The sequence below is a fragment of the Sus scrofa genome, chromosome 1 (assembly GCF_054392235.1).
Source record: "Sus scrofa isolate SSC_HxYL_T2T_F1_AM1 chromosome 1, Sscrofa_HxYL_maternal_Yorkshire_Landrace_v2.0, whole genome shotgun sequence".
Classification (NCBI taxonomy): Eukaryota; Metazoa; Chordata; class Mammalia; order Artiodactyla; family Suidae; genus Sus; species Sus scrofa.
In genome coordinates this window covers 135,478,769-135,504,533 of record NC_139383.1, presented here as the reverse complement: position 1 = coordinate 135,504,533, position 25,765 = coordinate 135,478,769, and the positions used below count along the sequence as shown (strand labels likewise).

Here is a 25,765-nt window from a genome sequence, read left to right as displayed (position 1 = left end):
TATCTAAGGGTTTTTTTTTTAATAAAGAGATTGAAATAAATGGATTCTAGGAGTGAGTTGGCTTCACATGGGAGCTATAAGGACCATGATAACCTGGAGTTATTTTCTAGAGAGAGCTGCTGGAGTGAAGCCAATACAGAGGAAAGCCAAGAGGAGAACCAAAATGTGTGTGTGTGGGGGGGGGAGGGAATACATTCCTGATTTTGCTTGAGGAAACAAACATAGCTATCTGAAGCTGGATCAACTCCTGGATTTTAAAGTTTAGTGAGTCAGTATATTCCTGGTTTTGCTTAGGTAGGTTTGGACTTCTTCACTTGGAAGCAAAAACAAAACAAAACAAAACAAACCTAACTAATACAGCTGATAAATATCTTAGCTATGACTGAAACGTCTTTTGACATAAAATCCTTTGCCATTTCCACTGCTGAATACTTCAGAAAGGTGCCCATACTTATAAGTGTCAAAACTGATCAGGTGCCTTTGTAGGATATTTGAAAATCTGCCCACTTTACATGGAGACACACTGTCCTGGGTTCCTTTCAAGTTTTCAGTTTTAAAATTCTATTAAGAAACTAAGAAGACAAGCCACAGACCGGGCTCACAATAGACATATATGAAAGACATATATGCAAAAGACATATGCAATAAAGGCCTGTTATCTCATATACACAAAGAACTTGGCAACAAGAAAACAAGCAACCTGATTTAAACATGGGCAAAAGGTCAGAATAGACATCAAAGAAGATACACAGGTGGCAAATAAGCCTATGAAAAAGTACATCATATGTCATCAGGAAATTCAAATTAAAGAAACTATGAGATACTCCTGCACACTTACAGGAAGCCAAACATTCAGAACACTCACAACATCAAATGCTTGTGAGGAAGTGTAGCAGGAGGAACTCTCTTTCATTGCCGGTGGGACTGCAAACTGGTACAGCTATTTTGGCAGATGGTTTGGCAGTTTCTTACAAACTAAACATGTTTTTACCATACAATCCAACAAACTTACTCCTTGGTATTTACCCAAAGGAGTTGAAAACCCACGTATGCGCAAAAATCTGCACCCAGATGTATACAGCAGCTTTATTCATAACTGCCAAAACTTGGAAGCAACAAAAATGTCCTTCAGTCATGAAAGAATAAATAAACTGTGGTATACCCAGACAATGGATTATTACTCTATGCCAAAGAGAAGTAAGCCATCAATCCATGAAAAGACATGGAGGAACCTTAAATGCATATTGCTAATGGAAAGAAACCAATCTAAAAAGGCTACTTATTATATGATTCCAACTATATGACATTCTGGAAAAGGCAAAACTATAGAGTAAACAGATCAGTGATTGCCAGGTATTAGAAGGGAAGAAAAGAATAGGCAATGAACAGAGGATTTTTAGGCAGGATTCTATTGTGGTGGATACATACCATTATGTACTTGTCCAGTTTCAATAGAACATACAGCTTAAAGGGGGAACCCTGATGTAAACTATCAGCTTTGGGTGATAATGATGTATCAGTGTAGGTTCATCAATTGTAAAAAATGTACACTCTGGTGGGGGATGTCTATGCATGTGATAATGGGGAAGGCTATGCATGTGAAGGGGTAGAAACTATTTTTTTACTTTCCTCTTAATTCTGCTGTGAACCTAATACTGCTTCAAAAAAATAAAGTATATTTTAAAATGTCAAAAACCATTGCTTTTGACCTTGGCCTATATTTTACAAACTTTTTGGTGGCAATGTTGGGAGAATGTGTTGATGAAATAATCCATAAGAAGATAAGCTTTTTTTAAAAATACAATGTAAGGAAGGAATGTTGAAAATGTAGCAGAGTTGCATTGGGTGGAAGAATTTCAGTACTTTGCTAATGTGAAAGAATATTTCTCATATAAATATAAGAAAAGTGGTTGAAATTGCTTAAGAAACCGCTTTATGTTGGTTAACCATAGACAAAATGATTTTACTTTAATGCCTCAAATTCTCTGATTTTCTGTCTTCAGTTCCCTTCCTTCCCTTTTATTATTATTATTTTTTGGCCACACCCACAGTATATGGAAATTCCCAGGCCAGGGATCAAATATGAGCTTCAGCAGCAACCTGAGCTGGTGCAGAGATAATGCTAGGTCCTTAACCAGCATTATTATTTTGCAAGAATATCTACCTTTTTTATTATTTTGCAAGCATATCTCTGTATGAATGCTTTCAAATTTCAGCACTTTAATCCACTAGAAGCGTAAGGACATGGGCTCTAACAATTTTCTCCTATATATCTTCCTTTTCTCTGCAGCCTCTGGTTCCTACATCTTTCTCGCTCACATATTTTTGTCACCCTGCCCTATCCTTTTCTTTTGATTTTGGAAAAGGATGGAAAGAGATAGAGGGGAAGGGAAAAGCAAATCCTGTGAAAGAATTAAGTCTAACTAGGATAGAGTTTTATGAAATCTCAGCACATTCTAAATATAAGACATCCTGATCAATAAAAGGAGTGCAAAATATATTCATGTATTAACATGGTTTTCTCTTTACTTGAATCTCCCACCTATTCCCTTTTTGTTAGTAAAAATAAAGGATGTAGGACATTTTAAGAAAAATAGAAAAACTGAAAAATGGATAAATGGTTTTATATATTTACTGTGTTAAATTTGCTCTCCCTCCTTTGGGTTGAAATTCAATGGACTAATTTTCCTTTTGCTATGAATATATATAGCATTTAGCTGCTTCTGGATATCATTTCTTTAGAGTAATTTCTTCAGAACTATGTGGCTACATTTTGTGTTATCCTTTGTAAGTTCTTTTGATATAAAAGATTATATAACACATTTATCCATTAGGTTCTTTTACTAACCATTTAATCTGTGTTATTCTTGCCTTCCCCAAAAGATAGCTCCTTGAGTCTTTGACTCTGAAGTATACTTTTGCTACTTATGGTTTTTTTTTCTGATTAGAAGGCTTTATTAGTTTTTATCCTCATATTATATTGACCTGTCCTTCAAGGTACAGATTAAATTAATTTCATCTGTTAGAAATTTCCTCAATTACTAATTTCCTCAATTACTTCTTAATTGTGCACTGCACAACTGCACATCTCTGGTTGGCTAAGTAATGGCTCCCCAAAGGTGTCCACTTTCAATTCCCCAGAGTTTGTGAATGTAACCTCACATGGCAAAAGGAACTTTGCTGAAACATGGTTTTGTTTAGAACCATGAGATGGGGAGATTATCCTGTGTTATGTAAGTACGTTCAATGTAATCACAAGGGTCTGTATGAGGAGGCGGAGGATCAGACTTCATAGAGGGAGAAGAGGCAATGTGATGTGGAGCCATGAGCCAAGTAATGCAGGCTCCAGAAGCTAGGAGAGGCATGGGAGTGGATGCTTCCTCAGAACCTCCAGATGTGACCAGCCCTGCCAACACCTTGATTTTAGCCCACAGAGACTGATTTTGGACTTCTGACCTCCAGACTGTAAGACAGTAAATTTGTGTTGTTTTAAGCTACTAAGTCTGTGGTAATCTGTTACAGCAACAACAGGAAACCTGTATGATGTCATTAGGCACTTTATATTCTTCTAGGTCTCTTCCGCATAATTTAATACTTTACTGTCATTCTTTTTAAATCTACTGTGTATAAACAGTGGAATATAAATTTCTGATGGGCAGGAAGCAGGAATTTTTTTTTTTTTTTTGGCTGCACCCATGGAATCCAAAAGTTCCTGGGCCAGGGATTGAACACATGCCACAGCTGTAACCAGAGCCATAGCAGTGACAATGCCAGATCCTTAACCTACTGAGCCATAAGGAAACTCGAGGAACCAGCATTTTTACCTTTTTTTTTTTTTTAAACACCTTATAACGCCTAAGTCAAATCTCAGGTACTCAGCTATTTGAAGGGGATTATAACTTTGGTGCATAAAAGAGACTGACCACTATCAGTGGGGAAATGAAAGGCATTTTGAAAGATGTATGTAACTCAGCAAACTATGTTTACTTATTTGGCATCAAATCCCAACCTTTTGATTTTGAGCTGTGTCACATGCAGTTAGGTGCACAGCATTTGCTTTATGGAGGCTGGAACAGAGTGTCCTCAACAAGCGCTTGATTCATTGAGCTGAAATCTGTGGGGTAAAAAGGGAAAGGAGAAAGAGGGAAAGCAAGATGTGTCTGGAAAAAGCTCCTTTTCTGTTTGGCTGATTCATTTTTGTCACATTAAGTAAAGTTAAAATGCCTTAAAAGAACATTCATGCTTTTAAATTTTTTTTTTTTGTCTTTTTAGGGCCACACCCAGACATATGGAGGTTCCCAGGCTAGAGGTCAAAGCGGAGCTGTAGCTGCTGGCCTACACCACAGCCACAGCAATGGCAAATCTAAGCTGTGTCTGCGACCTACACCACAGCTCACAGCAACACTGGATCCTTAACCCACTGAACCTGCATCCTCATGGATGCTACTCAGGCTTGTAACCCACTGAACCATAACAGGAACTCCCCGTCCATGAAATTTAACCAGTGTTTTTAAATCCAAGCAATATGCTTAATATTGTGCTAGGAGGTAAAGAGGTTATAGACCACCCATAGAACATTCATGGATCTATTCCAGAAGGCCTTAGTATCTAGTTAGGAGATAATATTAACAATCAACTAAGGTTATCAGGCAGTTTATCAAGTACCTTCTTATGTGATTCACATTTTGGAGATTATAGATATTTGGAATTTGTGGCTCAAGAATCAATACTTCATTCAGCAACTATTCATCGAGAACCTATTATAGTTTTCTGTGAATAAGAGTTTCTGTTTGGAGTCTGTGATCTAATAGAGGAAGTCAAGGGAAGTAACTAATACAAGAATGGATTAAGTTCTAAATAGCAGGAGGATGCTTTGTAGTTGGGACAAGGTTATTAATGTAATTTTTAAGAGTTGAAAGGGGAGGCAGGATTGTGAATAGTTTTAAAGTAAAGGTATTATTTAGGCCGAGCATTGAAAGATGAGTAGGACTGTGAAAAGAATATCTCAGGCATGAAAGGGCATAGCTTTGGGGAGTATGCTCAGATGGAACAAAGGATGTTCAAAGGGGAGTGCGTTACCTTCAGATTGCTGTAGTAACAAACTTAAAGCAATACAAATTTATGTGCTGTCTTAGAGTTCTGTAGGTCAGAAGTCCAACACAGATCTCAGTGGGATAAAATTAAGATGTTGGGAGGGCTGAGTTCCAATCTAGAGGCTCCAGCAGTGAATCCATTTCCTTCCCCTGCCCCTGGCTTCTAAAGGTCACCAATCCTGGCTGGTAACCCTTTTCGTCTATTTTCTAAGCCAGCAACGTTTCATCTCTCTAGTCATTCTTCATAGTCACATCTTCCTCTAGGCTCTGTTCTTCTGCCTCCCCTTTCCAGTTTTGAAGTCCCTTGTGATTATGTTGGTCCCCACTCAATAACCCTGGGTAATTTATTTTATAAGTCATAGTACTAACAACCTTAATTACCCTTTTGTGGTGAAATGACATATTCACAGGTTCTGGGGATTAAGTCTGTGGATATCTTTGGTGGGGGGATTATTCTCCTTACCACAGGTAGTAAGAAGCAGCTAATCTTGAGAGGAAAGGAGGCCAAAAGACGAAGGGGTGTGAATGCACTGATGAGAGTATTGGGGAACAGGTGCAAGTCTCTGAGGCTTGACATAAATTCTCATTTAAAATTTTTTTAAAATTTAATTTTACTTTTGCTTTTTAGGGCCGCGTCTGCAGCATATGGAAGTTCTCAGGCTAGGGGGTCGAATTGGGAGCTGTAGCTGGCAGCCTACACCACAGTCACAGCAAAGCCAGATGTGAGCCCTGTCTGTGACTTACACCACAGTTCATGACAGTGCCGGATTGCTGACCCACTGAGGGAGGCCAGGGATCGAACCCACATCTTCATGGATACTGGTCGGATTGGTTTCTGCTGTGCCACAATGGGAACTGCCAAATTCTCATTTTTTTGAAGATTAGAGAGAAGATGGCAGAGTGGTAGGACTCGAGTTTTTTTTTTTTTTTTTTTTTTTTTTTTTTTTAAGACACCTTGCCTGCAGCATAAGTTATTTGGGGTGCAACATTAGGAGGCCACTATTACAGTCTAAGTGAGAGGGTCGAAGGTAAAGAGGCGTTTTATTGGGTCTGACGCTGCTTCTGCCCATTTCTAAGTGTTTTTCATTAAAGTTCGTGACATCATCCCTTAGGATCTCAGTAAGTGCAGTTTTCAGTAATTTGGCTGAATCTGTTCAGTGGATGCTGCAACCCAGGCCTAATAAATTGGTCAGCTACAATCAACAGGAGGAAAAGGAATCCCGGGAAAACCTCCAATTAGTAAGGCTGAAGAGAGCTAAAGGTTGACTTTTTAATAGGTCCAAATTTGCAGGGTCCTTGTTCTCAAGGCGTTTCCTTAGGCAGACACAAAACTGAAAAGCTGCACAGACTTACTGAACCAAGTCCGGCTGCTCGCCCATGCTCAACACAGTGCGTTCCAGTCTTCAGAGACACTCCTGGGAGCAGCCCCTTCCCGTCACCACCCCTTCTCATCCCCGCCTCCTACCACCGCTACACAGCCGACTCTACTCAGACCACTTCCTAACCAGACAACCTCTTGAGCGCAGAGTCCCGGAAGTGGGGGTGAAGGGGTGGAAGGCAAGAAGGGGGTGGGGCGGACCGTGGTCAAGTGCCTTGGGCCTGACGCATTCCGCTTCTGTCACTTCCGGGTGCGACCGTCGCTTTTGTCCGGGTAGGCTCTGGACTCGTTCGGTACTTACTGCCTCTGACTGTACAGCTGCCCCTTGCCAATTCCCAGCGGACGGGACATGAGTGTCTCTGGGCCGCCGCCCCCGGACAGGGTCCTGCCAGGGCCACTTGACGGCCTGGGGGCCGAGGACATCACGCCTGGTACGTGCTTTGGGGCGGGGCGGGCGGCTGGGACCCGAGTGGATGGGTCTCCGGGAGTAAGAGTAAGTGGGCCGTTTCGCAGGAATAAGATGCTTTTAGTGCCGCGGCCTGGAGGCTTTGGCCCCAGCGCGGAAGTATGGTTATATTGCCTAACCTCCAATCGAAAGCAGGGGAGGGGAAATGAGGTCTGGAGGGGAAGCGGTGTTTGGGGTGCTGTTGGTGGAGGTTGATGATGAAGCCATTCTGAGTTTGTGTGTTGACTCCAGCACACTCTTACACGTTAGGGGTTTAGGATGAATTTCTCAGAAGGATAATAGGTTTGTGATTCAGAGAACTGATGTATCCAGTTTTATTGACCACTTACTCATGAAATGCTCGTCTTGCATGTTGACCTTACTGCATCCCTATTTCTCCAGAAGTCTTCTCATCCTGAGTTCCAGGAGAGATTTAAGCCCTAATGGCTTAGGACGTCTATTGAATGTAGTGAATTGACTTGCTGTGCATCCGCAATGGTACTATGTATTTACCGTCCTTGGGAGAATTGAGAAGATAGTCAAAGCAGTTACTGTGTTCTGTGGTTCAGATGAGGTGCCCTAGGTGCAGAAGGCTGCAGGACTTTGGACGTGCCTTTACTTGTACTTCCTGTTGCAAAATTTCAGGAGTTACCCCCAAATAACTCAGCGCTTTCTTGGTCGTGCTTTTCCTCAGTGATCTCCCTCTTTTCCCACCTGCACAAGTTTATTCTATAAATATGGCTTCTTTGTGTACAAGTGCAGCTCGGGTCCCTCTCTGCTTGCTCCTCCATCCGCTTGTTGGGTACTTTGACGTGGTTGTTTTGCACTAATCTCACATATAGCATGTACATAAATAAAAGTAGATATTTGATCCTATTAATGGTGCCAAGTCCCTATGACTTGACATTACTCTTGACTCTTCTCACTGGCCTCCTACCTCTATTTAGGGGATTCTGTTCTACAATTTCCATCTCCTTTTTGCATTTCACTGCTACAGCAACAGTTGTAAGGCTAGTGCCCTTCCAGTCCTTTACTCTTTCATTCCATCTAGCTCCCTGTCACGTCACTTCCCCAAGATAAAGCTCCTATCATGTTGTTTCCTTACTTGGAAACCTTAAATGGCTCCTTACTACTTACTAAACTAAGGGCCAGATACATTAGATTAGCACCCAAGAGTTCTTGAAGGCTGGCCACAACTCACTACTGCATGTGTCTTATGCTCCAGACGTCCCAAACTAACTTCTTTCCAGAGCAATCCTATATTCCCACCTTGCCTCATGCTGCTTCCTCTACCTGTATTGCATCCCTTTCTCTCCTAGTCTGGCATTATTACCCATTTGGAAATAGCAGCCCATGTAGATTGTTAGTGGCAGTGTAAATTGGTGCCATCTCTTAGGAAGGCAGTTTTCCAGTGTCTGTTAAAAAAAAAATACTTGAAATCTTTGTCCCATTAATCTATTCCTAAGAATTTATCCTTCAGAAACAGTGGCATGAATATGCAAAGACAAGTAAGGAGACTCATGCAACATTGTTTGAAATAGCAAAAAGTGAAAATGTGTCATTTTTCTGTGAGTTATCTTAGTCTACATGGGCTGCTATAACAAAATAACAGGCTGACTTGAACCACAGACATTTATTCCTTGAAGTTCTGAAGGCTGTGAAATCCAAGATTTAGATTTGGGCAGAATATGTTCCTTGAGAGGACCCTCTTCTGATTTGCAGATGGTTGCCTTCCACTTGTGGCCTCACATGGTAGAGGGAGAGTTCTGGTCTCTCTCTCTCTCTGTTAAGGACAGCAATCCCATCATGGGGACCTCTACCCTTAGACTTCATCTAAACTTAATTACTTCCCAAAGACTTCCACCTCTAAATGCCATTACATTGGAGGTTTGAGCTTCAACATATTAATTTTAGGGAAGGACACAAACATTAGTTCATAACAGTAGGGAACTGGCTCAATAAAATAAGATATAATTCTGTTCTGTCAAAAAGAATATAGTAGATTGAAATATGTTGATGTGGATGATATCTAAGACATATATGTGAGAAAAGTTGCAGAACAGTAAGAGCAGTATTTCATTTGTGATTAAAAACAAGGTGTAAGTGTAAGTATGCAAAGAAAATTTCTTGAAAGCTGTGTAAGAAACTTCAGAGTGACTCTGGCCTAAGGGAATGAGTAGGAGTATTTTTGTTTTTCAGCTTATGCCCCCTTCTTCAAGCTTCAGCTCCTTTAGAAATTGTTCCCTGATATCCCTGGTGAAAGTGCTCTTTCTCTCATCTGAGGTACTTCTCACATTCTCTGATTCTCCTGTATTGAACCCATTCTGGGAAGGGGACTTGCCGAATTTATTGTTGTCACCTCAAAAACTAGTGTATAAAATACACGTGCAGCAAATGTTTCTTGTCGCCCACAATAAAGTACCTTAACTTTAGTAAATAAGTGTTGTGAAAACACAAGTAACCTCAGACTCTTCCAATAATTAACCAGAATACTGGGGCAGGATAAGAGGTTGGAGGGGTGGTCTGTGAGTTAAAATGTGTGTAGAGTGTAAGGAAGGTGTATTGGTTATTATTCCTTAAAGTTGAAATATTCTTGGAGTTCCTGGTGGCTCACCTGGTTAAGGATCTGGCATTGTCACTGCTGTGGCACTGGTTACAGCTGTGGCCCAGATTTGATCCCTGGCCCAGGAACTTCTGCATGCCATGGGTGTGGCCAAAAAATGATTGAAATGCCCTTATTTGGTTGTGTCTGTTTATCTGTAGTAATTATGTTTTCTGTGTTTTTTTAGAGTTGCCGCTGTTTGCAGTATTATTGTAATCAAGCCTTTACATCTTCAGATTTAATCTTCAGATTTAATCTGAAGATGTAATCAAGCCTTTAATCAAGATGTAATCAAGCCTTTAATCTTCAGATTTTTTTAAATTTAATTTTATTGGAGTATAGTTGATTTACACTGATGTGTTATTTTCAGGTGTTCAGCAAAGTGAGTCAGTCATACATATAAATATATCCATTCTTTCCCCCATATAGGTTATTACAAACTATTGAATCATCAGATATATTTTTATTAATGTCCCATCTGATGGTACATCAATGACAATATCTGTAAATGTTCCACTTTTCCTATTATATATTTTTATTTCATTTTCGAAGTGCTTCAGTTTCTAATTAAGTCTTTTTTTAAAAAAATTATTTTATTTTTTATGTTTTTTAGGGCTACACCTGTGGCATATGGAAGTTCCCAGACTAGGGGTCAAATCAGAGCTACAGCTGCTGGCCTGTCCCACAGCCATAGCAACACTAGATCCGAGCCACATCTGCGACCTACACTGAAGCTCATGGCAATGCCAGATCTTTAACCCAGTGAGCAAGGCCAGGGATCAAACCCACATCCTCATGGATGCTAGTTGGCTTTGTTACTGCTGAGCCACAACAGGAACTCCTCTAGTTAGCTCTTATTTGTTTGAATATTGCCTTGCAGCCTTGAGAATTCCAAAGATTGTTTATATGTTTCTCAGGATCCAAATAAACACTGTGCTATTTTAATTTCTAAAAGCTAATTTTGAATATGATAGCATGTTGTTTTCCTCAGCCTTGCCAACATTTAAATATGTGGTAAAAACTATACTTGGAAATAAGCTATAAGCAAAGTGTCATGATAAAGTTATTCTGTATAATGATCTAATTTCTTGTTATGGATTATTATCAGATTATGATTAGAGATGTTTCAGAGTTCAATATTAGTTTAAAAATGTTCTGAAGTAGAATTTTAGTAATGTGACCATCTCACTTTTTTTTTTTTCATTCTAAACCTCTGATTCTAAAATCTTACAAACCGTTCATTGAACCCTGTTTAGAAATTGTTTTGTACTTTTCTTGGTGGGGTAGTGATTGACAGGCAGTCATATTAATACATTTTTGAATGTCTGGCACAGTGCTTACATTGTTATTCAGTGGAAAAGTATGAATGAAATAGTTCATGATGTGTAGATATACACACAATTATTATTATTTTTGTCTTTTTAGGACTGCACCCATGGCATATGGAGGTTCCAGGCTAGCGGTCCAGTTGGAGCTGTAGCCACTGGCCTACGCCACAACCACAGCAACGTGGGATCTGAGCTGAGTCTGTGACCTACACCACAGCTCATGGCAATGCCAGATCCTTAACCCATTGAGCTGAGTGAGGTCAGGGATCAAACCTGTGTCCACATGGTTACTAGTCATACTTGTCTTCCACTGAGTCACAACGAGAACTCCATAAGACAGTTATTATACTATTCTCTATGGTAAATTAAGGTACTGAATCTCAAGAGAGGAGAAATTCTTAGAAAATCTCTCCCATCATCTCTAACAAATGACAAAAAAACCCTCCTTTTACATGTAAATAATGTATTAAGCTGTACACAAAACAAACGTTGACCCATATTACTTCCTAGTTGTATAAGAATACTTTTAGTTATTGTATTTAAAATATATATAATTTCTGTGAGCTTTGAAAAGAAGAATTTCTCGTTTCCGTTCAGTGACTGTTACTCCCTTTTTGGCCTCAGACTCCTTTAATAAGTCATGGGAAATGAAATCCTCTAACCTGCAAAATATATAAATGTAGAGAATTTTGTGTATGTTAATGTCCTTTTAATCCAGACTTTACCTTGTACTAGTAGCTAAAAAATACTGAGTGCTCATAACTCTTCTTTTAGAATATGCTCACGAGGTCAAAGTTTTTAAAAAAAAGATACTTTAAGTAGGCTATGTGTCTGGTCTGAACTCCACTACCAGGGTCTTTCTCTCCCTCCCTACTACTCTTTTACCTCTGTGTCAATTTAAAAGCTTCCTAAATTTGATTTTCTGGTTGGCAATAGGTTTAAGCGACACTTCTCCAGATGAAGGGTTAACAGAGGACTTGAACATAGAAGACAAAGCTGTGGAGCAGCTGGCAGAAGGATTGCTTTCTCACTACTTGCCAGATCTGCAGAGATCAAAACAAGCCCTCCAGGAACTCACGTGAGCTGACAAAAACCATAAATGCACTCCTTTCCCCTCTGGCATAGTCATAGTTTACTGTATAAGTTAACGTATATGCTGTATTAGGGGTAATATTTTGTAACATTTAATATAATGAGTATTTCTATATCTTTTGTGATAGCAAATGGGAGTGGAGTAATCTAAATTACATAGAATATATGTAATTTGGATTACATAGTAACCTAAATGTAAAAAGTGAAATTAATACTCCGAGTGTTTCGTCTCTTCTAAGAAGTACCCCTAAATCTTATCTAGACTGATTAGTTTTTGTGTCTTACCACTATTTTAGGAAAATATCTCCTATTGGGAATGTTGCAGAATGGGTAAACACCTGTTTCTAAGTAGAAGTGCTAAGTTACCTCCATTAAGAGTCACATTTGTGTTCAACTGCTGGTTCACGAGTTGTCAGAAATCCTAAATTATCTTTTTTTTCCTTTGTTTTTATGGCCGCATCTTCAGCATATGGAAGTTCTTGGGCTAGGGGTCAAATTGGAGCTGCAGCCGCTGGCCTATGCAACAGCTACAGCAATGCCAGATCCTAGCTGCAACTGTGACCTACACTGCAGCTTGTGGCAACACTGGATCCTTAACTCTTTTTTTTTTTTTTTTGTTTTGTCTTTTGTCTTTTTGGTTGTTGTTGTTGTTATTGTTGCTATTTCTTGGGCCGCTCCCGCGGCATATGGAGGTTCCCAGGCTAGGGGTTGAATCGGAGCTGTAGCCACCGGCCTACGCCAGAGCCACAGCAACGCGGGATCCGAGCCACGTCTGCAACCTACACCACAGCTCACGGCAACGCCGGATCGTTAACCCACTGAGCAAGGGCAGGGACCGAACCTGCAACCTCATGGTTCCTAGTCGGATTCGTTAACCACTGCGCCACGACGGGAACTCCTGGATCCTTAACTCTTTGAGTGAGGCCAAGGATCGAACCCACACCCTCATGGATACTAGTCGGGTTCTTAACCCACTGAACCACAATGGAAACTCCTTAATTATCTTTTTTTTTTTTTTTTTTTTTTTTTTGAGATGACCCATTTCATTCCTAGTTAATAAGTCTACTTGCTAAATAAAGGATTGGAGGATAAGCTAAGAAAGGAACAGGATAAGGAAGAATGGAACCAATAGAATGGGATCCATGGTTTGTAAAAATATACACTCTAATTTTATTAGCTCCCACCCAGAAACAGCAGCCTGAGCTTCTGCTTCTTTGTGGGTCAGGACCTCTCTGGATTGACCAAGCTGGCCTGTCATGTCTTTTTTGTGGTGGTCAGCTTTTTTGTGATGGTCAGACCAGCTGGCCTGTCATGTCTTTTTTGTGGTGCTGCTGCTGTAAAACTTACTCTTTGTCTTTTCTTTCTTTTTTTTTTTTTTTTTTTTGTTTGTTTTTTTGGTAACTATATTTTCCCAATCTGCAGTTTATTTTCTCTTTTTCTTGATCCACATAGTTTTTTTTTTTTTTATAATTTTTTTTTTATTTTCCCACTGTACAGCAAGGGGGTCAGGTTATCCTTACATGTATACATTACAATTACATTTTTCCCCCACCCTTTCTTCTGTTGTAACATGAGTATCTAGACAAAGTTCTCAATGCTATTCAGCAGGATCTCCTTGTAAATCTATTCTAAGTTGTGTCTGATAAACCCAAGCTCCCGATCCCTCCCACTCCCTCCCCCTCCCATCAGGCAGCCACAAGTCTCTTCTCCAAGTCCATGATTTTCTTTTCTGAGGAGATGTTCATTTGTGCTGGATATTAGATTCCAGTTATAAGTGATATCATATGGTATTTGTCTTTGTCTTTCTGGCTTATTTCACTCAGTATGAGATTCTCTAGTTCCATCCATGTTGCTGCAAATGGCATTATGTCATCTTTCTTTTTTTTTTTAGGGCCGAACCCAAGGCATATGGAGGTTCCCAGGCTAGGAGTCTAATTGGAGCTACAGCTGTTGGCCTATGCCACAGCCACAGCAACACGGGATCTGAGCTGTGTCTGCAACCTATACCACAGCTCATGGCAATGCTGGATCCTTAACCCACTGAGTGAGTGAACACACAACCTCAGGGATTGAACCCACAACCTCATGGTTCCTAGTCAGATTAATTGCTTCTGTGCCATGACGGAAACTCCTCCATGTGAATTTTAGAATCAGTTTGTTGATTTCTATAAAATAACTTACTGGAATTTAAATTGAGATTGCATTGAACCTATAGATCAAGTTGGGAAGAATTGATATCATAGCAATGTTGAGTTTTTAATTCCTTTTACTTGGAATATCTCTCCATAGTTTAGATCTTTTTTTTATTTCTTTCATTAGAGCTTAATAGTTTTTGCATGTAGATCCTATACATATTTTGTTAGATTTATGCCAAAGTATTTCTTCTGACAGGGGTTATTATAAATGATATAATTGTTCTTTGCTGGTGTATAGGAAGGCAACTGACTTTTGTATATTAACCTTGTATCCTGAAACCTTGCTGTAGTCACATATTTGTTCCTGGGTTTTCTTGATTCTTTGGGGATTTCTACATAGACAATCATGTCAGCTGTGAACAAAGATGGTTTTATTTCTTCCTTTCCAATCTGTATACCTTTTATTTCCTTTTCTTGTCTTACTGCATTAGCTAGGACTTGTAGTACAATGTTGAATAGGAGTAGTGAGAGTGGACATCCTTTCTTTGCTCCTGATCTTTAGGGGGAAAGCTTCTAGTTTCTTACCACAAGTGCAATATTAGCTGTAGGTTTTGTTTTTTATTCTTGTTTGTTTGTTTTTGATGGTCTTTATCAAGTTGGGGAAGTTCCTCTCTCTAGTTTGATGAGAATGTTTTTAATCATGAACGAGTGTGGGACTTTTCCAAGTGCTTTTTCTACATCAGCTGTTAAGACCATATGATTTTTCTTCTTTAACCAGTTGATGCGATGGGTTATATTGATTAATTTTCAAATGTTGAACCAGCTTTGCGTGCTTGGCATAAATTCCACTTGGTCGTGGTATATTATTCTTTTTATACATTGTTGGGTTTGATTTGTTGATATTTTGTGGAGAATTTTTGCACCTATGTTCATGAAAGATAATGGCCTATAGTTTTCTTTTCTTGTAATGTCTTTATCGGGTTTTGATTTTAGGATAATGCTGACCTCATAGAATGAGTTAAGAAGTGCTCTCTTTGCTGATGTTTTTTGAAAGATATTGTGGAAAATTGGTATGATTTCTTCCTTAAATATTAGGTGGAAATCCCAGTGAAGCCACCGGTTCCTGATTCTTTCATTTCTGGACATTTACTACTTAGAAATATAGGCCTACTTAGATTATCTGTTTCTCTTTGTATGAATTTTAGTAGTTTGTGTCTTTCAAGGAATTAGTCATTTCCATCTAAGTTTTCAAATTTGTGAACAGAGGTGTTGAAAGTATTCCTTTGTTATTTTTTTAACGTCCAGGGGATAAGTAGTGGTGATCCCTTTTCCATAAATTATGTTAATAAATTGTTTTCCAGTTGTAGCAGCCTGTTTCTACTGTCCTGCCTCTCTTGGGTCATTGATCTGCTGGGTTTTCCTCTCATCCATTCTGTTTTTCACCTTCTGTAGTCTCTGGTCAGCTGAAGGGACATCTGTGACCTGTGAGGTATGCCACACTCAGTACTGAATGGTAGAGATACTGTAACTGCCTTTCAGTCTCTTCATTGCTATTTCTTATTTTCATTGTTCTCTGTTTGCATAGTTTTGCAAGCACATCATGTCATATTTTTCTTTGTCTATAGTATTCTTTGAACTATTTAATTAGGTAATGCTCCCTCCCCCCACAGTGTTACTTATTCCTATGATCCTAGCATTGGTTGATCTGGAGAAGAATATCAGAGAAATTGGCTTTTCTTCCTCAATAGAAAGTTTTGAATCAGGTGTTCTTATTGTAGCTCAGCAGTAACTAATCTGACTAGTATGCATGAGGATATGGGTTTGATCCCTGGCCTCACTCAGTGGGTTGGGGATATGGTGTTGCTGTGAGCTGTGGTATAGGCTGGCAGCTGCAGCTCCTATTTGACCCCTAGCCTGGGAACTTCCCTATGCCATGAGTGTGGCTCTAAAAAGGCAAAAAAAAAAAAAAAAAGAAAGTTTTGACTCAGATCTTAATGAGGAAGCTTAGAAATTACCTGGATTGACCTTACTTTATAAATGAAGAAGTTTAGGTCCAGAGAAACAAACTAAATTTCCAAGATCATGTGACTAGTTATTATCCCTTGGTGCTGCATTTTTCCCAACCCTAATCTAAAAAGTCACTGCTTCTCTTCTCCTTTATGGTAATGTTACAGTTTTAATATAAATAAAACATCAAGTTTCTTGGGCAACATAGTATTAAAAAAACTTTTGATGATAATACAAAGAGTTCCTAAAAATAAATAATAAAATAATTTAAAATGGCTTGATGTTGTTCTAGTCTGTAATTGAGGCATGAATAAAAGACCCGTTTACTTATCAGAATGAGGATTTGGAATATTATTTTGAAAAAGATTATGTTAAACTAAATAAGCCATGGAATGTCAATAAACTTCCAAATTATTTCTCCTTTTAACATTGACCAAGTTGAATGTGATTTGTTTTAATGACCCTCCTCTTAAAGTATGTAAAGTTTATTTTGACTATGTGCTTTTGTTTCAGACAGAACCAAGTTGTATTATTAGACACACTGGAACAAGAGATTTCAAAATTTAAGGAATGTCATTCTATGTTGGATATTAATGCTTTGGTAAGTATGACTTAGTTGACATTGCTTAATGACATCTTGTTTTAGAAATAGCTAGGTTTATCCTCCCAGCTTTGTACTTATGTATGTTTGAGATCTTTTCTTCTAATTTTTTTTTTTTTTGTCTTTTTGCCTTTTCTAGGGCTGCTCCTATGGCATATGGAGGTTCCTAGGCTAGGGGTCTAATCGGAGCTGTAGACGTTGGCCTACGCCACAGCCACAGCAATGTGGGATCCAAGCCACATCTGCGACCTACACCACAGCTCACGGCAACGCCGGATCGTTAACCCACTGAGCAAGGCCAGGGATTGAACCCGCAACCTCATTGTTCCTAGTTGGATTCGTTAACCACTGTGCCATGATGGGAACTCCTTTTTATGGTTGCACCTGTGGCATATGGAAGTTCCTGGGCTAGGGATTGAATCCAAGCCATAGCTGCTACGTCCGCTGCAAGTATAGTAATGCCAGATCCTTTAACACACTGTGCTGGGCTGAGGATCAACTTTTGCCTTTACAGCGACCTGAGCCACTGCAGTCAGGTTCTTAATGCACTGCATCACAGTGGGAACTCCTTTTCCTCTAATTTTTAAAGTTTAGAATTTGTTGTTTAACAAGAAACATTGATTTACTTTATTAGACTTTCTATTTTCTTGAATTGCTAGCTTTCAAATGTTGAACTTGAGGTAGGAAATTGAACTTATATATGAACGTCTGGAATAGATCTACTCATAATTGAAGACAAATAAAAGAGAAGTAAAAGTAAGGAGCTTTGGGGGTACTATTTTTCCTGTTAAAGAAAGCACATCTCTTTTTATCAAGTACATGGATTTTGAAATTAGCATTTATTCAATTGTATGGCATTTTCACAATGCCAGAACAACTTAACTCTGAAACAGATTGTTTGAAGCTCCTTTATGGACCCTTTATGTCTTTCAATATAGGCAATAATAGTTGAATTTCATCAGGAGCGTTATAGCTTTTGGATGAGAGGAACTGATACTCTTTATTTTAGGAAATGGAGAATTAACAGAAATAAGGAACTTGTGGCTATCTTCCTTTTTATGTCAAACATTAGAAACTAACATTAGCTTAGTTTGCATGGTTTTGTGTACTTTCATACTTACGTCAAAAAATGTACTTTTCATTGGAAAAATGTGGCTTACTAATGTTTTCCTTTTATAACAATAAGAAACCAAGACTGCCTTCTCTAGTATTAGATAGAAGCATGTGGTAGTATATATGAAGTCTTCCATTCAATAGTTCCTGATTTGTGAAGCCTACCTAGTTTTGTCTTCCCCACTGAGTTCATGTTGCAGCAGAATGAGTTTTGTTGAATGAATGAATTAATGAAAGAATGAAGAATGAATGAACCAAGCAAATGTAGTATTGTTGCTTCCATCTGAAGGGCAGAAGCTAAGTCTTCCTCTTTTTCCTTCTTTCAGCCCAAGAGTGGTTTTGATTGTCATTTAGGAACTGAAAATTAGAAGGCTCAGAGAGAGAGAAAGAGAGTCTGTAAGCTCTAGAGCTCATCTGACTCCAACTTTACTTGTAGCTGTATTATGGCTGCTAATTTCTCTACTGACACTTCTTTCATTTTTGTTACCTGACCTTCTCTTTCTGTTGCCTTGCTTCCTGAGAATGAGGAGCTCTTTTTCCTTCTCTCCCATCTCTGGCTGAGATGGAAAGTCTATACATATGTAACACTACTTGGAAATAAAAGTGTGCTTACAGAGATTGTTCTCCTTGGTCTGACTTCAGAAGCCCAAAGAATATGACCAAACTTGTCTGCCACCCTCTCAGGGCTTTCTGGTCATAGCTTGGTTTTTCCCGATGGGCAGACACTTCACTTAAACTGTCCTATGTACTCTGGCTTGGCCTCTCTCTTGTAAAGGCAGTAGAGTGTTTTACTTTTCTTAAATAAAACTGAGCATTATTGGATAGTCTTACTAAAATTGCATGTTTTTAAGGCAAAATGTTATCTGTATAGAATATAAATGTCTGTATTATGTTTAGTAACTTTTTAATCAATCTGCACGGAATCAAGTATTCTCAAAAGCCTGCTAGTGATTTAAATTAGATTTGAATTTTGGAATTACAATGTGGCGATAATTAAAGCTTCAAAAATTTGACCAATTTAGGAAGAATGAACTGTAATTTAGACATTGATTTATTTATCCCTTTTGATATTTGTCTGTTTTAAGTTGACTTTTCGTTTACTTTTCCATGGTAAGTTCACTGAAGCTAAACACTATCATGCCAAGTTGGTGAATATAAGAAAAGAAATGCTGATGCTTCATGAAAAGACATCAAAGTTAAAAGTGAGTTAATAATCAATGCTAAAAAATTCTTTCATAGTCTTTATATAAATAGAGGTTTAATTGTCTATTTTTCTCCAATATTTATTTTCTGATTTCTTATATTCATATACAATAACATACTTAATTCATGGTACATTGTGGTTTTTTTTTTGTTTGTTTCTTTAAAATACATTCTTATGTATTTTGGGCTTCACTTTGGGCTTTTCCTTTAATAACTGGCTGGTAGGCTCATGTTCTCTGAATATGTCACTGTATTTCTCATTTAATAAGAGTTTATAGTAAATAAACTTCTTGTATCAAGGAGACCTTAAAGTATCCCAAACGTTAAAAAATTGTGAATCACTATGTCATACATCTGTAACTTATATAGTATTTTCCAGTAATTATACATCAATTAAAAAAAACTCAGAACAAATATGAAAGTTAAATATGAAATTTATTGATTATCTTAAATCAGAGCACTGTTACTTGTTTAAAAATGTTAAAATTAAAAATTTTTAATACAATTTTTAAATGTTACTTTCCATTTACAGTTATTTACAAAATATTGGCTATGTTCTCCGTGTTGTACAACACATCCTTGAGCCTATCTTACACCCAGTAGTTTGTTTGTACCTCCCACTCCCGTACCCCTATATTGCTGCCCCCCTCCCCACACACAATGGTACCACTAGTTTGTTCTCCAAAAACACTACTATTTTATTATCTCCTTCCTTATCCTGATGTTAGGTTTTGTTCTTTTTCTAATTCTTTAGGTGGTGGTTTAGGTTGTTTACTTGAGATTTTTCTTATTTCTTTTTTTTTTTTTGTCTTTTTGTCTTTTTTTGTTGTTGTTATTGTTGCTATCTCTTGGTTCTTGGGCCGCTCCCGTGGCATATGGAGGTTCCCAGGCTAGGGGTTGAATCGGAGCTGTAGCCACCGGCCTACGCCAGAGCCACAGCAACGTGGGATCCGAGCCGCGTCTGCAACCTACACCACAGCTCACGGCAACGCCGGATCGTTAACCCACTGAGCAAGGGCAGGGACCGAACCCGCAACCTCCTGGTTCCTAGTCGGATTCGTTAACCACTGCGCCACGACGGGAACTCCTTCTTATTTCTTAAAAAAGGCCTATATTGCTATACATTTTCCTGCAAGAACTGCTTTTGCTGCATCCCATAGATTTTGTATGGTTATATTTTCATTGTCGTTTGCTTCAAGATATTTTTTAATTTCTTCTTTGATTTCATTGTTGGCCCACTGGTATTTTAGTAGCATGTTGTTTAGTCTCCATGTAATTGTTTTTTTCTAGCTTCATGCCATTGTGATCAGAAAAGAAGCTTGAAACAATTAATGTAGTCTTAGTTTGTTGAAACTTGTTTTGTGCCCTAGGTCAATCCTAGATAATGTTCCATGTATACTTGAAAATAATGTGTATTCTGCCTTTTTTGGATATTAGGTCCTGAAAATATCAAGTCTAACTGTTCTAGTGTGTCATTTAGTTTCCCTTTTGCCTTATTGATTTTCTGTCTTGAAGATCTGTCCATTGATGTGAATGGGTATTAAAGTCTTCTATTATTATTTTATTCCTTTCAGTTTCTCCCTTTATGTCTGTTAGTATTTGTTTTATGTATTTAGGTGCTCCTATATTAAGTGCATGTGTGTTGATGAATGTTATATCCTCTCCTTGTATTGCTCCTTTTATCATTGTACAGTGTGCTTCTTTATCATTCTTTTTTAAAAATTTTTTTATTATGGTTGATTTATAGTGTTCTGTCAATTTCTGCTGTACAGCAAAGTGACCCAGTTATACATATATATACTTTCTTTTTCTCACATTATCTTCCATCATGTTCTATCACAAGTGATTAGATATAGTTCCCTGTGCTATACAGCAGGATCTCATTGCTTATCCACACCATATCTTTCTTTCTTTATATATTTTTTTTATTTTAAAGTCTCTTGTCTGATGTGAATATTGTAATCCCTACTTTCTTGTCATTTCTGTTTGCATGAAATGTCTTTTTCTATCCCCTCACTTTCAGTCTATGTGTGTCTTTTGTCCTAAAATGGGTCACTTGTGGGCAGCATATTGTAGGCTCTCTCTTTTTTTTTTTAATCCAATCTGCCACTTTATGTCTTTTGATTGGAGCCCAAGTCCATTGACATTTAAGGTAATTATTGATAGATACACGTATTTATTGTCATTTTGAGCTTATTTTCCCACTGATTTTATATTTCTTCTTTGTCCCTTTCTTTTCCTTTTTGTTTTTCCTCTTGTGGTTTGATGATTTTCTTTTTGCATTATGCTTATGTTCTCTTCATTTTGGCTTTTGTGAATCTATTATATGTTTTTGATTTGTGGTTACCCTGTTTTTCAAATATGTTAACCCCTTCCTATATCTACTTGCTTTAAACTGGTAGTAATATAAGCTCAAACACATTCTAGAAAAAAAATCTATATTTTCTTATTCTCCTCCCTTAGATTTTATGATTTTGATGTCCTTTTTTACATCCTTTAGGTTCATATTTTTGCCATTCTTTGTAATTATCATTACATTCACAGAAATTTTTCTTATTTTTTTTTTAATCTGTATCCTGGTTTATTTAAGTGATTTATTCTCTCTCTCTCTCTCTTTTTTTTTTTTTTTTTTTTTTTTTTTGCTTTTCAGGACCACAGCCATGGCATATGGAAGTTTCCAGGCTAGGGGTCAAATTGGAGCTACAGCTGCTGGCCTGTGCCACAGCCATAGCAATGCCAGATCTGAGCTGTGTCTGCAACCTACACCACAGCTCATGGCAATGCTGGATCCCTGACCCACTGAACAAGTCCAGGGATCAAACCTGCATCCTCATGGATACTAGTTGGATTTGTATCTACTGCATCACAACAGGAACTCCCAAGTGATTTACTTTCTAATTGTGATTTTCTCTTTTCTGAAGACCTTTCAATATTTCCTTTAGGATAGATTTAGTATTGCTATATTCTTTTAGTTTTTGCTTATCTGAGAAACTCTTTATCTCTCTTTCTATTCTAAATGATAACATTGCTGGATAGAGTATCCTAGGTTGCAGATTTTCCCCTTTCAGGACTTTGAATATATCTTGTCACTCCCATCTAGCCAGTAAAGTTTCTGCACAGAAACAGCTGATAGCCTTATGGGGCTCCCTTATAATTAACTCTTTGCTTTTACTCTTACTCCCTTTAGAATCCTCTCTTTATCTTTAACTTTTGCAATTTTAATTATAATATGTCTTTGGGTTCATCATGTTCGAGGCCCTCTGTGTAAAAGCATTGCTACTTTTAAATTAGACTATAACCTATAAGCCTTGTGTTCTCTTTGTTTTTAATTTTTTTTTTTTTTGGCATAGAAAAGAGCACTTAAACTTCAGCAGAAGAGGCAAAAAGAAGAGTTGGAAAGGGAGCAGCAACGAGAGAAGGAATTTGAAAGAGAAAAACAGTTAACTGCCAAACCAGCAAAAAGGACCTGAGAAGTTGGATGTTTGTATCTGTCCTTCTCCTATTCATGTTCTTGATTTAAGATGACCCAGTGCAGACTGAAGTTAAGGTAGTGCCTTATACCGTTGTGTTGAGTTTTGAAATCCTTTTCTCAGGAGTGCTGTTTATCTTCATTTCAGCCATTCAAGAAGCTTTCTTCCCTAAGTAGAAGACATGATGCCACTTGGTTTATATATTTATATGTAATTTTTCAACTTTGTTTCACTTAATTTTGAAATTCATTCTTTTTGGCCCTAAGTCATTTATAAAGTAGAAAATGGTTTGATTGTTTCAATAGTTTAGACTCTAAGTGCTTAAAAATTAGTATGAATCTCTTAGCTTCTTAATAAGTGTGGATTTAGAAGTTTCAGTTTCTTTTAAAATCATTTGCCTCTCTGTCAATACAAAGCTGGTTTTTGACAGTTAGCTTTACATTGTTTGGTTAAGAAGAAATGCCAGCCTGTTTAATCACATACTACCACTGACAAAGAGGTGGTTTAAGCCTTTGTGAAGAACATGATAGAAAAATATGTATGCAGGAAATATTAGCATCTTAGGCATAGGGTAGGTGAGCAAGATGCTATATTGATTCCACTAACCATGTACTCTCACCGCTTCTTAGCTTTGTTGTTGCTATTTAGTTCTTATGTAGCTTCTGGGCTCAAAGTAGATTATATATATTCCTAAAGTTTGGCGGGGGTGGTGTAGCTTTCACACCCTCAAATGTGCTTAAATATTTATAATTCTTGGTTACAGTCATCACAGTCTGTGAGATACAGTTGTCAAGTTGATAAGATAATGAACCCAACTTTCCACATGGGAAGTCTTATCACTAGTTCTGTCTGTCCTCTGATTTATTGTGTAGCTTCACATGTGGTTGCTTTTTCTGTGCTTTTAAAAAAATTCTTAAAAGTAGAATGATATATACCAACTACCCATTTTATAGATAATGACAAGAATGGTGGAAAATGGGAAAATAGCTTCTTCACAAAAGAGGCAGCATGATACCTTTAGTGTTTTCTAGATCCCACCCCCATATTATATGTAGAAATGTATTATATGAGGGAAATATGAAGTTTCATTGTATTAAATTGAGAATATTTAGTGTTTTAGTATTGTTTAATATCCAACTGATATCTGGTCTCTTACTTAGAGACTATACAGAACCTATAAAGGTGTGTGACTAGAATGTGTATCTTTTATAATCTACATTACATTTTTGCTTAGCTGGAATCACTACCTCTGATAACATATCAGACTAAGTAATGATGGAGAAGGCATTAAATTTATGTTGAATGCTTAGAACTGGTCTGTTTAAAGGTTTAAAAAGTTTGTTTGAAAGCCTTTCCCTTCTTTTTTGTTTGAAAGCCTTTCCCTTCTTTAGTGAATGAATTATGATCTCACAATTTGCTTGACTTTGATCTTATGTTTAAGAATATAAATATATTTTATTTTTAAAGGCTTTGTGTTGTCCCCAAACTCTAGCTAAAACTGCTAGGGCAGATCATTAGTGCTGGCAGGACAGTGTCACCTAAACTGCTGAATGTAGTCATTTATATATAACCTGACAAAGGCTGTGCATTATTTCTCAGAGTGGTATGAGGTCCAACTGCAACGATTATCTAAAATGCTGGTTCCAGAGTTCCCATTGCGGCTCAGCAGGTTAAGAATCTCATTAGTATCCATAAGGATGCGGGTTTGATCCCTGGTCTCAGTCAGTGGGTTAAGAATCTAGAGTTTGCTGCAAGCTGTGGTGTAGGGCGCAGATGAAGCTTGGATCTGGCATTGATGTAACTGTGGTGTAGGCTGGCAGCTTCAGCTGCAATTGGATCTCTAGCCTGGACACCACTCTCAGTCTACTGAAACAAATGTTTGTTTTTCTTTTTAAAAAAGTTTCCTCAAGTGAGGCACCTTAAAAGTTGAGAACCACTGATCTAGTGGTCTAAGTTAGAGGTTTCCACAGTAGGCTGCGTATTATCACTTGGAAACTTAAAACAAACAAACAAACAAAAAAACTCGGAGATTTTTACTCATTAGTTCTTCGTCGGGGCGCATGTACATTTTATTTTTTTGTCTTTTGTCCTTTTAGGGCCGCACCCATGGCATATGGAGGTTCTCAGACCTAGGGGTCTAATTGGAGCTGTTGCTGCCGGCCTACGCCACAGCCACAGCAACGCCAGATCCGAGCCTAATCTGCGACCTACACCACAGTGCACGGCAATGCTGGATCCTTAACCCACTGAGTGAGGCCAGGAATCGAACCTGCAACCTCATGGTTCCTAGTTGGATTTGTTTCCACTGTGCCACGATGGGAACTCCTCCATGCACATTTTACAGAGCCCCTCTGATAAGTCTGATGCAAGGAACCACTGGTCTAGACTTTCTAGTGATTCGTATTTATAAGGAGTGAAATAGTTTGAAAGCTACCCAGTAATTGTTGGGATTAATCCTATGAAATAAATTCTTAAACTGTTTTTTTTGATATAAAGTTAGATTTAAGACTGAAATAGATAGCAGGCAGGAGATAGGTATAGAATCTGGGTTAATTGAAATTTTGTGATCTGTATTAAATCATGTTTATTGATCGAATGGCAAGGCACACGTACTTTTAGAGATGTATTATTTACACTTTGAAGTTTTTTAAAAATGTTAACAATATGTATTACCATTCACTATTTTTAGGTCAGTTGTAAATCAGAAGTACTGTAATCTTGTTAATTAAAATCTAAAACTTTAGCTGTATTTCAGTAGTGTTCAAACATATCTTACCAAAGCTGAACAGAACCCTTATAATTAGTCTTGCTGTAATTTTGCACAAAATAACGAATTAATAACTGAGTTAAAAAAATTGCCTTTGGCATTTTGGTTGAAAAAAATTGCATTTTGAAACTATATCACATATGTCTTGAACTAAAATGATGGGAGTTAATTTTGTATTTACTTTGAGGCGGTATCATGTAAATATGCAGACATTGAATGTAGTATGGACTGTGTCCACAGTGAGGTTTTGGGTGGATGCAGTTTATAAATATGCCAATTATATACCCTCATGCACTTGTCTGATTTTGAGCCTGTAAAATGACTACTTTTTACACATTTAATAAAGAAAAAAAGTTCTGAATTATCTGATTTTATTTATCAAACATGGGTGTGCTCACAGCACTGTGTATTTCTCTTTATGTACCTTATTTCTGACATTCTCTTCCTTTGCTTTCCTTTCCTATCATCTTCCTCTTAATGTTCTTCATAGATTGTGTCATAAAATGAATGACACTTATGAATTCCTTTTCA

The 25,765-nt window shown here is 37.8% G+C and overlaps 2 protein-coding genes across 2 annotated transcripts in view; both read left to right on the top strand.

The window, feature by feature from the left end:
• Positions 1 to 25,765, top strand: part of SQOR (sulfide quinone oxidoreductase) — a 377,873-nt gene that overhangs the window by 264,585 nt on the left and 87,523 nt on the right. The gene's annotated exons all lie outside the window — the stretch shown is intronic.
• Positions 6,781 to 22,642, top strand: BLOC1S6 (biogenesis of lysosomal organelles complex 1 subunit 6). The gene is made up of 5 exons (NM_001098592.1): positions 6,781 to 6,902; positions 11,783 to 11,924; positions 16,594 to 16,681; positions 18,910 to 18,996; positions 22,348 to 22,642. Exons 1-5 carry the CDS (start codon positions 6,821 to 6,823, stop codon positions 22,465 to 22,467), a joined length of 519 nt encoding a protein of 172 aa, NP_001092062.1. The 5' UTR covers positions 6,781 to 6,820; the 3' UTR covers positions 22,468 to 22,642.